Source organism: Zingiber officinale, chromosome 1B (assembly GCF_018446385.1).
Source record: "Zingiber officinale cultivar Zhangliang chromosome 1B, Zo_v1.1, whole genome shotgun sequence".
Classification (NCBI taxonomy): domain Eukaryota; kingdom Viridiplantae; phylum Streptophyta; class Magnoliopsida; order Zingiberales; family Zingiberaceae; genus Zingiber; species Zingiber officinale.
The window spans coordinates 579686-594729 of record NC_055986.1 but is presented as its reverse complement, the minus strand read 5'-3'; the positions used below and the strand labels follow the sequence as shown (position 1 = coordinate 594729).

The following is a 15044-nucleotide window of genomic DNA, read 5'->3' as shown; positions in this document are numbered from 1 at the left end:
AACAAATCCAACCAAGCCATTCAAATCATGTTAGTCTGGCATTCATTTCCTTATTATCATACTTTGAGGAGCGTCAAATGTCCTAGCTTATCCCAAAAGCATTCTTTAGCATAAATATAAATGATATCTTTACTTTTAGACTTGTCAAACGCATTGTCTTGCTCTGCAAACTAATGGTAATGACAGGCAATGAGGTTGCGTTGCTTTCCTGAAGAAAATAAACGACAATGCCCATAGATAATAAAAACCACGAACATGCTTCCACCAACTTCCTCTCTCTGACCTACTTATCATAATTGCACCATTAATCATGATAATATATATATATATATATCCACATCACATGCAGTAGTACATGTAAAGGCCATTCTAACAACCAAAATGATGAGAACGATCATGTCACAATTAAATGAAAGAGTAGAACACTGCTAATACTGTCGGCCCAACTTCAACAGACGAATTAGCATCTCAATCAATCTATTTCCTTCATGTGGGAATATGTAATTATATATGGCCATCACAGGGAATATGTAATTATAGCTCCTACTAAGGGAAGAAAAAAAAAGGTGACACAATTACAAATATTCACTCACCTTGAACCTCTTTAATTCGATCACTCGACGCCATGAACTCATCTGCATAACTTCATTTGTATACAGTGTTATACAATTGGTGTAGGAGTAAAAATGAGCTTAATTTTCAAATGACTACAGTTATGGAAGAATTTGCACCGGGCAGAGAGAAATTAAAAGAGCTAGACGACACACGTGTGGGGTGTGTATAATTTGACTCCATATCATTCAGCTTGGAAATCAAGGAAAGGAAAAGGGACCTCTCTCATCAAGTCCTCCAACTCCCACTCCCCCACTCTAACGTTGTTTTCTCCACCCTCCCAATTGACCACCAATCCACCTCCTTCGACATGGCTACTGATCATGTCGCCACTGCTCACCACATAATTTCTTCCACTCCCATCATCCATGCTGTACTTGTCCTGACGATCTTGGCCGCTGTCAGGCACGAACAGATCTTCACGTCCTGACATGAGCCCTTCTCCTGCTCCTTCCTCTATCTCCATCATCCCTTGCACTCCACCATATGCCCCACAGGCCATGGCCACTTGATGAGCCACGCTAGTCGGGCCTTCATGGAAGTAGGAGCCGTGATCCATCCTGCCCGGCGCATTGCACCAACTGAACTCAGGGAGAGGGAGTAGATCATAGTGGCTGACATTAGACGGCAGATTGCCCTGCAACGACGAGGACGAAGACGACGACGAGTCGAAGCACATGCTCTGATTTTGCTGCTCATGCTCGTCGATCGTGGTCTCTAGTTTAGTACTCTTCTGCTCTGACCCAATGTTGTCTGAGAATGCAGAGGATGAGATCTTTAGTCTCTTTTTGATGGTGGAGTTCCAAAAGTTCTTGATCTCGTTGTCGGTGCGGCCGGGTAGTCGAGCTGCAATTTGAGACCACCTACATTTACGAATTTGACTTGCGATCATGATCAAGCTTAGAGATGGCAATACATACATAAATGAATACTACCTGTTGCCGAGGATGGAATGAAGGTGAAGAATGAGCTCCTCCTCTTGGACGGAGAAGGCGCCGCGCTTGAGATCCGGGCGCAAGTAGTTGATCCACCGGAGTCGGCAGCTCTTCCCGCATCGCTGCAAGCCAGCATTCCTGGCGACGTCGCTCCAACACCCTTGCCCGTTCCTCATCATGTAGTTCATCAGCTTGTCGTCCTCCTCCGGCGACCACAGCCCTTTCCTCAGCTTGCAACTGTTGCTGTGGTTACTGCCACCAATACCGCCTGTCATAAGGTCACAGCCCGCCGTCAGGGCATCGGCCGGCTTCCTCATCCTTGATCGATCGATATAGGCAATGCGGGCAGATGATAGAGTACGTGCTGATGCAGAGGAGGAGGAGGAGGCAATTGGATATATATTCACAGTTAAGTCGAAGGCGAAATGAAAGAGAAAGAGAAAGCGAGAATCTGATGGCGATGTGGCAATGCGCTGCACAGTGAACTTTGCTTACAACACGGAGAAGAAGAGAATCGATCGGCCTGTGTTAGGTGCCGAGTCGAACAGAGAAGGAAACACTCGAATTTGAAGATTAATTAATTAACCACACTGCAAATTATAAATCTCCAAATAAATCTAACATTAAAAAGAGCCTTTTAATGTGTGCCTGACAGAAAAAGAGAGATCGGGTACTGCGAAGGGTGGGTCTCCTTGTCTTTGACTCCAGTTCTTGTCTTCTTTTTTGTTTTTTTCGTTTCAGCTATCTTCACTCACAAGGTAATCATTTAGAGCTGGAAAAGGAAAAAAAAGAAGAAGAGAAAGGAATACGATATTGAGAGTGAGAGAGAGAGAGAAAAAGAGATTGTTTTGTTGGGAAGCCAAGCGATTTGCTTCGACTTCACATAATCTCACTCTCTCTCTCTTGCTCATCATGAAGAGTAGATATGTATAAATTTGGAAGATGCATGCCGTACAAATATGGTTATTTAATGCAGAGTGCAACAGCCTTTGGATAAAATCTACGCATGGGTTTCATTAATATCCCTGCTTGCATACACAACTCAGTGATCAATTGAAGACATTTAACTTTACAATTTCATAAAGTGGAGAAAAATTCTCAATCTCATTCTTAATTTTACATGGAGTTCCTCTATTCAAAAAATTTTATTTCCATTCTCTACATACAAAATTTCCTTTGCTTCAATTTTCCTCATGTAAATATCATCACCTAATTGCCCTTAGATTTTTTAGGTATAAAAAAATTCAAGAATGAATATAATTTTTCTTAAAGTCAGCATTTTATACTAGAATCGAGTATATTTTCTATCAAAATTATCTCTCATATTTTTTAGGTATAAAAAAAAAAAAATCTAAAAACGAGTATAATTCTTGTTAAATTCAGTATTTTACATTAGAATCAAGTATATTTTCTATTAAATTGAGCATGATTTTTTCTCTGATTAATATAATTTCTCTTAAATTCAGTACCATTTAAACAAAATTTAGTATATTTTCATCCAATTGAGTACCATTTAAAGAAAATCGTGTATATTTTCTATCAAAATTAACTCTCATATTTTTTTAGGTACAAATAGTCTAACAACGAGTATAATTCCTATTAAATTCAGCATTTTTAACTAAAATCGAATATATTTTCTATTAAATTGAGCACAACTTTTTTCTTAATATAATTCCTCCTAAATTCAGCACTATTTATCATTTAAAGAAAATCTAGTATATGTTTCATCCAATTGAGTACAATTTAAAAAAAATCTAATATATTTTCCATCAAATTAAGATGAAAAAAGAATCGTACTCAATTTGATAAAAAATATATTAGATTCTAAATTTAATGTACTGAATTTAAGATGAATTATACTGATTTTTGAACTTTTTATACCTAAAAATAGCATGGGTAATTAGGTAAATATGTTTAACTATGGAGTGAAAATAAAGAATTTGGGAAGTAGAAACTACATGCAAAATTATCATGCAAAATTATGTTTGCCAATGGAGAGTGCATGTAAATTTTTCCTTACAATTTTATGTAGTTATAAATATTATATCGATCGAGGTCATGATCAGCAAATCAAGTGCTTTCATAGCTTGTTTGAACAAAAGCTTGGAGTGCTCGATCGTGTATTCTCCTGAACTATGTACAAGTTTGCTCCTGCTGCACACTTACTTTATAGCTCAGTGGTTGGTGGATTTGTCTTGGTGTCTTCGTTTCCAAGTATGTATGTATATACGTATCTGCTTTCCCAAGGCAATCAAAGAAAATTGAGAAACACTCCAGATATATAATTAACTCTAATCTTTAAAATTCAGTAAAAATTAAAAGAGAATCACCAAACAGTGGATATATAAAGTCTTTTATTGGGTTCACATAGTGATGTCAAATTAAGGAGATTAATTAATTGATTGCATTTGAGCCAACAACTGACAAAGTTTGAGATATTCTTGGTATGTAAATGAAATCTTGCTTGTTGAGAATTGACATTGTTTTGTTTTTCACCTGATGAAATGACCATTCGAGTGATTTGAGAGGAGAGAAGAAAGTTAAGTCACGTAACTAATTGCCAATGTAAATCTTATGGAGAAGTAGGGTTTTGTATAAAGTTCCTCTTCTCATTATAAAGGAGCCAGTGATCATCAATTTCAGTCGAATATGCATAGGTGGTGGGAGGTGACTTTATAAAGAAAATCTAATAAAGATCTTCTCAATAAAAGAAATTGATGTGACTCCGTTGATTTGTCTAATTCACTTCCTTTGCCTTAACCACTCGATATATTATATATGGTGATTCAATTTGTCCTTTTCCAATTTATTTAACTCATCCAAACACTACAAAAAAAAAAAAAAAAAAAAAAAAAAAAAAAAATACAATTTTCTGGGACGAATTTATAAAAAAAATTGATTGCAAAATTTTTTGGGACGAATTCTGTGACGAAAATTTTTTCGTCCCGAACCTCTTGTTGTCAACTTTTAGAACGAATATTTTTTTTTTGCAAATTTGGCAACGAATTTGGGGACGAAATTGGCGACGAATAATATTTTCGTCCCCAAATTCATCACCAAATTTGCAACAAAAACTTTATTTGTCGCAATATTGTATACAATTTTGGAACAAATATTTGCTTGGTTGCAAACTTAGCAACGAATTTGGGGATGAAATCGGTGACAAATTTCTTTTTGTTGCCAATTTTGTCCCTAATTTGGCGACAAAATTTAGCAACGAATTAGATTTTCGTTGCTAAATTCGTCGCCAATTTTCACCAAACCTTTGCAATGAATATTATTCCTGGGACAAAATTCAAATAACATATTTGTCCCAGATTCTGCGATAAAATTTGGAATGAAAATGATTTTGTCGCGAAATTATCAATGTACAGTAGTTACGATAAGTTTGCGACAAATTATTTTCGTTGTCAAATTCATCCCTAAATCAAAAAAAAAAAAATTCCAGAAACAATTTATTTTGCATTTCAATCCATACGTACATATATACAATAAATTCAAATAACATATTATATACATTCAACACATTCTAATTAATATTATCACATCCTATTTCACATACATCTATTAATAATTGAAATCAAATCATACTACAACAAATTCAAAGATCTCAACAAGTTATATAAGATCTTTCTTCTTCAACCTACTCCAAAATATTATACAAGTTTCACACTCCAAAATATTTAAATATTAAAGAATCTAAGATCATATTTAGTGAGAGTAAATAAAATTATAATAGAATATAATGGTTAATATAATCATCATAGAATGTGAGTTTAGCAAACACGTGAATCAGACACCTACGGATCACTTTTATGGAACTTAATCTATATATCAGATTAAATATATCTATCTATTTAGATCAATAAAATGCTATGGGAATATAATGCATCAGATTAAGAACGTTAATTATGACACTCCTAATTAATCCAGTGCATGGTGAAAACATGTAATATATTAGAACTTGAATTTTTAAGTAAAGTAAAAGCAACTTGTGGTTCATAGTCAAAAATAGGGCCACCAAGTGGTGATCAAATAAAATGAAAACAAAGCTCAAAAGTCCATGGAAATCACATTTTGATCAATGAATTATTTAAAGTCCTTTTCTTCTGTCAAAAAGGGAGAGAAGACATGACAACATTCATTAGGAATGTCAAAAATTAAATGGATTGAGAACATAAACATAAATAGTATAACTCTTAATCAAGCATACGTTGAAAACGTAATTCATGCATGTTTTGTTTATGTTTAATTTGTTTGTTTGTGTTTTTTTCAGGGTAGCAGTCATGTCAATGCCGTGATCATGTATGTTGATTTAAACCTATGCTAATCGTCGGACCAATGATTAAAGATTGAACTAGTCTTGCATCAAAATAATTTTTCAATGGAAAATATATCTTGGATGAGCTAATGAAAAATATTTTCCTGCATTTAGAAAAGGAAAAAAAAATCCTCTCTAAATTGGATCGATAGACTTGCTCACTTGTTCATGCTCGATCCCTAGCCAACTCAATCCAATCAAATGTCTAAACTGATTTGATTGAACCGATTAGGTTAATTGTACTTGGCCAACCCAACTCGATCAACTGACTCAATTGAACTAAAACTAAGTAGCTGACCTGTTCATCACACTCGTCTCAATTGTGCTAATCCTCCTAACCAATTCAGCCATCTCACCCAAGGGAAATGAGTAGATGACAAAAAAAGTTTTATTATTAGAATGAAGGGTTCATAGAAATGTGAAGCCAATGACTTCCATTTATTTCTAAATGAAGTCATTTTCCTTTTTAAAAAAATGCTGCATTAAAATTAAGTTCTTGGCTAACAATTTTAATTTTTTTGATTGGCTATTGCATTACACACCCAAAATTTTTAAAAATATTTTCCTAAAACCTAACTTGTTATTCACTTGTTCTTGGTTCACTTGTTATTCAATGCTAGCTTTGGTATACTTCAAGTAGCTCCGGAGGCAGTGAGGTCTTGAGCCACAGATGCCTCCCCAACATGGCATTTCCATGAACAGCAAGATATTGAGCATTCAGCCTACAATTTTAATTGCTGCTTTTCTCTCTTACCAGCTTGTCCATAGCACACACACATCAGGTATGTCAATCACTCAATCCTGATTACCACAAGGGTACCAATAGTATATCAACCGTTTTCCAAATTCCAACTTGCAGATGTTTGATCAAAAAGACAGTCAACCACAGAATCAGAAACAGAAACTCATGAGCCAGTAGACAACACAAACTGTTTGAGAACTAAATCAAAAGGAAATTCATTGATCAGATAAATAGAAGTGGTACTGAGGTGGACATTGTAAAAAATATAAAACTGATATTTTTTAAAAGAAAAAAACAGCATGTGGTTAATCTTGCCTACTGATGATACTGGCCGTAGCCAGCATAAGTTGCCTGCTGATGATACGTATAGCCAGCATAAGTTGCCTTATTTGGACAAGAAATTGCAAATCCACAAGGAATTTAACCTTAAAAAAAGGCTAACTTCTTACAGATAAAAGAGGGGAATTTGCCATATTGCGTAGCTAACTTTGAAAACATATCTAAAGCACACATCTAATTAGAATTGATTGTTGGTAAAAGTAGTTTACACTTCAATCTTCATAACTATTTGGGGGAAAGCATTAAACAATGAAATGAACAATCAAGACATTCAACAAAAAATGACCACATAAATCACACTTAGCATCGTGAATAAGAAAATTGGTAGGATACAGCACGTCATACCTGCTTACTTGCTGGACTTTAATTTTACCCCATGAAAGCCTCTCACAATTTGCTGACCTATCATTGTACCATGAAGCTTGTGTATTGCTTCCTCTGCAGATGCCCTTAAATACTAAAAATGGAAGTAGAAAATAAAGTAAGAATCCTGATTTGTTGAACTAACCAAAGTCATTGATACAGATGCAGTTGAAAAGATTTTCCAAGCCTCAATACAGACAAAACTAGATTAGAGTATTCTATGATGGGAATAAACAAGGAAAACATGACCTTATGTTGAGGTTGATTAGGCGTATATGAGAAAACAAGGCTTTAAGCACTACTTGTTATGGTTTTGGCCGGATCATCAGAGAGGGTAGCCAAATGCATGACCATGAATGAAGGGCCAACTGAATATCATAGTTTTTATCTCCTAAAAAGACATCATTTTCTAGTATCTGATTGTGTATTGAGAGAAGTGGAAGAACACGAGGATGAGGAAGAGACAAAGAAGAAGAGGAATGACTTGCTCTCTTCTATCAAGACAGTGAACCCAGGAACTCCTATTTCTTAGAGGGACCTCTCACCCACCCTTCCCATCAGCCAAACTCGCACATTGGATGCTCCTTGCCACTCCTCCATTATTGTCATTGATGAATGCTTTCTAACATTGTCTAATTGTGTATTGAGGGTCCCCAATGAGGTTGCATGTTTCAATGGGTTTTGATGTGAAGTCAGGTGTAGGATGGTTCTTCTCAACAGATACAAGGGAGATGAAACTAGATCAAATGTTAACATAATGGTTTTGCCTATCGAGATAATGATCAATGCACTCATTCGACAAACGATATAAACCCAGCAAAGTGATAGGGAGAAAAAAAGACAACAATCAAGCTGTAGAGCTACTCAAAATTTTCAGCTTACCTAGCTACAAATTGCACAAAGCCACATCCTTTTACCATATGGAATTTTCACACAGATAATCTCACCAAACTGCACACTGATTTGTTTCAATTCCTCTTCTGTGATATTAAGGTCCAAACAACCAACAAAGATCTGCAATATAAAGGGGGAAAAAATCTAAAGATTTGCACCAATTTGGAAGATTATTACACGTCACAAATCATGCAGATTATATACAGTTGTGTTTGTGATATCACTATCAGGAGGTACAGCAAAAGGTGATTATGTTCACCCCTGGCGCCCCCTCACAGTCCGTCACCAGATCATGTAAAGGAAGGTAAATCACGGCTTATAGTCGCCAGCCAAGTGGCTAGGGGTGGGATTTATGAAGTTTTTCCTGCCGATAATTGATCTCTGTCATATTGTAACAAATCTATCACCCTCTAGCAATCCCGTGGGAACAACACTGCATATGTTGTGACTGCATATAAAGCTGCCAAAACCATGAATGTATGATTCAATCAATATTGCCAATTTAAGCACAACATATAATTGGAAAAAAATGATCCATGTGCTGGATCAAACTCAGAAAAGCAAGTAGGATAAGAGGCTGACTACAATATAAGAAGATAGGAGAAACACAACAATATTCAAAAGCAATCTCCTTTTCACATTAAATTAATCTGAGTACAAGAATTTCTATCTTTTCAGGTGGTCGACAACTGATTATCCTTGCACTGCATTTAGCTATTTCAATACTTTCCCTCATTGTTAGTCATATATACAGAGCCAACATGAGTCAAATGCTGGTTTAATAACGTCATGCTTTATCTCAACACCCACCGTGAACCCATAGATTGGAGCCAAAAGTAAGGTTTAAAATTTCGACCCGTGCCGAGGTTTCGGTCTCAGACCGGAACGATACGGTTTCGGTATCGTATCGTACCGTGCCGATACAGTTTCGGTATTTTTTTATTTATCTATAGTAATTATAAGATAAATATGTTTATGATGTATATAAAAATAAATTGTATATTGATTTATTATAAGTTCTCAATTATTGAATAATTTAATATTATTAGAAAAAATAATTAAAAATAATTTTATTTAAATAGAATTGATATATCAATCATTTAAATTAAAATGGAAGTATCTATAATAATATAATAATAATAATAATAATAATAATATAAATTAATACAAGATATTATTTTATATTAATAATAATTATATAAATTAATTATTTATTCATTTAATTAATTATTAATTAAATAATATATATTTTAAATAGCAAAAAATATCAGAGTATAAATATAATTTATTAGAATTCTTTTAAAAAAATTAGAATTTTTAAATTTTTTTTAGAATTTTTAAAAAATTTTTAAAAATTTAAATGAAATTTAAAATGATAAAGAAAATATTAGAATATAAATAAGAATTATTATATTTTTAAAAAATTTTAAATTAAATTTACAATATTATTTTTTTTCAGAATATTAATTAATAAAATTTATTAAATTTATTTTAATTTTAAATATATTTTTTATATATTTTATTAGGATAATTTAATTAGGGTTTATAAAAGCCTCTTCGAAATAACCCATATCCTCCTTAGGAATTGTTTAATTTAATTAATTAAATAAAATAAATAAATATTAAAAAAAGAAAGAAAAAAATCGCGCTTACGCGAGATCGCCCCGATCATCGCGGGCGATCCCGCAGGCGGTGTCCGGCGGCGCCGGAAGCGTCGCCGGACGCCTCCGGCGGCGCCGGAAGGGTCGCCGAAGGCGTCACGCGCGACGCCGTTGGTGCCGAAGGCGTCGCGGGACGCCACCGGAGGCGTCCCGCCACTCCTCCGGCGCCGACGGAGGCGTCCCGCGTCTCCTCCGGCGCTGCCGAGACGGGGACGCCTCCCGTGCCGGTTTCGGCCGCCCGGCGGAACAGTAAAAACCGTCCGTGCCGGGCGGCACGAAACGGCATTTCATACCTTGGCCAAAAGTACAGCGAAATGCTTTATTTACAGAGGTGAATCGTGTATGGTCATTGCTATATTCATTATTTATAACCCAAAAAATTAGTGTCCAAGTATCTAACACAAAAGCAACATGTTGAAGGGCTTTCAATCATCCAAATAGGACTAAACTGATGTAGTTCCATTTGCAAATGCAAAGGTGGCTATGCTGAAGGAATAACCAGGCGGAACCATGGTTTCTAAAAGAACCATCAACATAGCCATGTAGAAACATTATCAACGCATGCAAGTCCCAACTATTTGAAATTGACTATATAGACCTTATCTCTCCATTGAACAAAGGGTATACCACTACTAATATTCATATTAAATAAACCAATATTTCACATTAACTAGAGCTTTATTTTAGAAACATAGATTTCTTAAAAGAACTACCAATCATTAATTGAATTATTTGCATGGTCAATGGTGGGACTATAAATCAACTGACCAAATAGAATCTGTAAAACTTTGCAGAATGCGCCAAGAAAATAAACTAGTTGATTGATAACTAAGCATAGGCAAGTGGAGCAACTGGATGGTAACAAGATCCTACATCAATTAGATTTACTAGAGCACCATTTTCAAACCTAAAGCAAAAGGTGTCATTTGTTCTTGGACTATCAAGTATCAACCGTCAAAAATGAAGAAGCCCTTCTTGAGGGTTAACATTTCAGTGATCAGCTGGGACCAAACATTAAAGTATATTAAAGAATATCTCATAGTGTGAGTAATGACAACAATTAAAGCCATGTGCATGAGACTGTCCTAAAACCAATAACTATTGTCTCATACTGTAAGGTATGCAAACTGTTGTGGATATTAGAAGGCTAATCAACAAATTCAGTAAGGGGAGAAAAATCAAGGTTAAATGCAATGAGTATTAATGAAAAACCAGCATATCCAACTGTAAAGAGAACAGGACAGCATGCATGTCATATGATGAGAAACAAAAAAAAAAACCTGTCTAGTATCAATATATCAGTCGATTAAATAAGATGGTATGTACTTTATTGTCGTCCAAGAATCTACAATGATATGTACCACTTCTATATATAGTAGGAGGACAAATGTGCATGGGAATATCAATCCCCTAGCAAATAGTTACTTGACAAATTCAAGCATTGTTAAATGATAGCATACTGCTCAAGGCCTGCCCAAAGCATTAATGCATAAAGCTAATAGACGAGAGATAAACTACATTTACAAAGACTAACAAGGGTTGTTGGTCTTTCTTTACCATAGATAAGCTTCCACACCACATAAAGATTACGTTTTGGGGCAGGATATTGTGGCTAGATACCAATAGACTTCTTAGGTGTAGTAGCACTTATTCGCATTGGCCTTGAGGAGCAATAGACACCATTCATTTCAATCATTGCATGATTTCTTTCTGTCTCATCAGCAAATTTGACAAAACCATAACCCTTCAAGTATCCTGTATTAGGATCTATGACAACCGAATGACCCCCGTGATTTACTCCCTTCCAATGTGGTTAGGACGGTCTTGGAGGGCCCTCCAAGGAGAGGATTATCACCCTTTTTGCCACAATGTGACAACCTTGGCACCTCTAACTGATGGATAGTTGGCCCAAAATATCTCTTGTAATAAATAATCTGTCACATCTGGTGCTAAATCACCAACAAAAATGGAATGATCAAGCCAGCATCAGGACGCCTTTCTCCTGTTAGAACCCCTAGTGGTATTTTGATGTATTGTCAAATAAGTTTAAGTTAGGTTCTTGTTGTGTTTTGATATGTGTGTCTAAGTACACATGGACTTAGGAGAATACACATGTACACAATGGCTAATGAGTATATGAGAAGGCAAGTCTTGGTAGAAGCGAGAAGGATGGCATGGGATATGAGCCGACAGATTCAGTGCATCCGAGATACGAGAAGCTGCGGAAGAATACTCTAGCAGAGCAAGAAGGACGCACGGGAGAGAGCCGGAAGGGCTCGGTGCATCTGAAGGACGAGAAGATTGAAGGAAGGCTGCGCAAGGCGACCGAGACGAAGTCCGGACAAGCGACCGAAGAAGACGAAGTTAGCAAATGGTCAAGTATAAGGTTGGACATATTCAGGCGATCGGGAACCAAGTACCAACTCATCCAGAACCGTTGTCGAAACAGACCAGAACGACCACCTCAACAAGCCTCTAGGCGATTTGAGAGGATATGGTCGACTGGAGGGGCTGAGTTATCCAGAGTCGTTATCGAGCCATTGTCGAAGCGGATAAAGCCAGAGGGCGCATCAACATCATACAAGCGACCGTAGAGGATACGGTCAAGCGGAGGTGCCACGTCAGCATAACGGTCAGATCGAGATTAAGGCTATAAGCAGGATTGAAGCTCGAAGAACAATGTATAATACACTCGTATTCTCTCTTTCAGTTCTATTTTAGTATTCTCGTGCTTAATCGTTGAAAGAGACTTTCTTCTCTGCCTCCGAGTCATTTATGAAGAGAAGACAATAGTAGCGCTTTCATAGTTCTTGGACTAGCAACACGAGGGTTGTAAATCAAGTAATTCGTCTAACCTCTTTCTTTTTATGTTGCATTTTATTGTTAATATGTGCGTCCTTGTTAAATGATTAGCAAGAGAAATATATTGGTTTTAATTTATAGGTCACTATTCACCCCTCCCTTCTAGCGATCTGAATCACTTCCACCGCACCATCATCTCCAATCCCAAAGGAGACCTAATTCAGCCTAAAAGTCTGCTCTGTGCCAAGCATTTGTGCTCCATTATATGTTTGCAAAATTCTCTCAGCTGCTGCATGGGTCACAAATTCTATAAACCCATACCCTTCCGGTAGCCCTGTTAACTTGTTGCGGATAATTTTTACTGACAGAACCTGAAAGTATTATGTACTTCTAATCACAATGGAAAAAAATATTTCATACATAAGCTCCATTGCTGCAAGTGTGAACAATGAGAAGGGGAAAATAACAACTGAAAACCACAAAAGCTACATCTTCATGAAAGAAGCTAAAAGTTCCAATGGGTGACCAAATCCTAGATCAACTTGTCAAGACCAGCCAGTTATAATTTTAACCACAAAATACGTCAATTTTTAGAAATTCTAGACTGATCCACACTCAACCAAGACATATTTTACCTCTCCGGCCTGGCAGAAGCAGGTGAGGAGATAGTTCTCGTCAATCCAGTACTGGAGGTCGTCCGTCGTCGATCCACAGGCTACGTACCTCCTCGAGGGTGCCAGGGTGGTTGGCTGGTGGTTGTCCTGGGAGACAGTAGCAGAGGTGGGGGTGGTGGCGATAGCCCATCCTTGTTGATGATACCACTGTTGCTGGTAAGAAGGATCCATTGGGTCCTGCCTGCTAATGGATCCTGACTGCTGAATGGGAAGAAACAACGCCGGAGAGTTTACAAGGCGACCACCCTCTCCGGCGAGTAAATCTCATTGTGAAATCTAAAACAATTGTAATTCTATTTTTCGCCCTGGATTTTACATTAATTAGTATTATATGCCCTTAGGATTTTACTACTACAACCACTCCTCCATACTATATTTAGTTGTCTATATGAATTATTTTACGTTATGAAATTTTATTTTTTATTACATTATCATCTATATTTAAATAAATTTTATCTTATTTTATTATTATTAAGTAAGTCTTTGGTTTTTTTTTTCTCATTTGATATGCGTGTTTGTCATAGTTTCACATTACCCAGTTGGAGCATTTATTGATCGTCTAAATATATGCCCGTGTCATCTTAAACATATCTCTTACAATTTTTCCTTAATAGATACAACTCTAAGTTTCTCTCTAATATTCCCATTTCTTATTGTTTCTATCTTCATATGCCCACATATCTATCTTAATATTCTCATATTTGTAACTCTCATCTCTTGCTCATGTGCTCAAGTCATAACCCATATTCAGCTTCATATAACATAGCAAGTATAACTACGATGTTGTAAAGTTTTTCTTTAAGTTTTAGAGGTAATTTACGGTTATATAAAGCACCCGACACTCTCTTCCATTTCAACCATTTTATTTGTATTTAATGTAAATATCTCTCTTAATCCTTTAAGCGTTTTACAAAAATAATTCTAAATATTTAAAACTCTCGATTCTGAATAACTCGTCATCTCCTATTTTAACAATTATCTTATTACATCTAATATTACTAAATTTAAATTCTATATATTCTATCTCTATTCTACTAAACATAAAACTTTTCCATTCTCGTCTTTATTCTAATAAATCCTGGAAGAATATTATAAACTTTAAAAATAAAATTTTACATAATTTAATAAAATTAAAAAATAATACTTATTAAAATAATATCTGTTAGCTCAAAATAATAAAATATATTAATTATTAAATAATATTTTTTAATCTAAGAATGTTGTGTAATTACCGGATTGATTATATTAATTATATACATGAGGATTATTCTTTTAGTGTTTTAATATATAAATATTCAATAATTTTTACTGAATAATCCAGAATTATAATCTTAAAATCATTTTTTGAATAATGATGAAATTTTAATCTAATTAAAATGTTATTATCTATAAAAAATTTAATTATCTATTCAAAAGTATTAATCAATATACACACATATAGGTTCGATAAAATAAAAATAAAAGATTTAAGAAAATTTAAATAGTTAATTAATAACACAAGTTAATTGAGAAATCATATATGTAATAAAAACAATTATATATGTATAAAATTTATATATGAATAACATTTTTTAATACAGTCCCGACCAATTTTCTTTGTGATATATATTTGTGAAAATTGCTAAATATAAACAATCATCATTGATCATAATTAATCAGGAATGGACTGTTGAGGATATGAGCGTAATTAATTTTTACTAT

The 15044-nt window shown here is 35.1% G+C and overlaps 1 protein-coding gene and 1 pseudogene across 1 annotated transcript; both read right to left on the bottom strand.

The window, feature by feature from the left end:
- Positions 1–599: 599 nt before the first annotated feature.
- On the bottom strand, positions 600–1935 carry LOC121971180 (transcription factor MYB83-like). The gene is made up of 2 exons (XM_042522713.1): positions 1548–1935; positions 600–1475 (listed from the first exon to the last, which is right to left on the bottom strand). The coding sequence occupies exons 1-2, from the start codon at positions 1862–1864 to the stop codon at positions 797–799; spliced, it is 996 nt and encodes a 331-aa protein (XP_042378647.1). The 5' UTR covers positions 1865–1935; the 3' UTR covers positions 600–796.
- Positions 1936–6925: 4990 nt separating this feature from the next.
- Positions 6926–13514, bottom strand: LOC121992663 (annotated as a pseudogene).
- Between the last annotated feature and the right edge of the window lie 1530 nt (positions 13515–15044).

Bases quoted from the DNA above. Each gene is read 5' to 3' on its own strand.
- LOC121971180 (XM_042522713.1), bottom strand. From the start codon at position 1,864: ATGAGGAAGCCGGCCGATGCCCTGACGGCGGGCTGTGACCTTATGACA. The intron at 1,476-1,547 runs GTAGTATTCATT...TCGTAAATGTAG, and splicing joins CATTCCATCCTCGGCAACAG to GTGGTCTCAAATTGCAGCTC.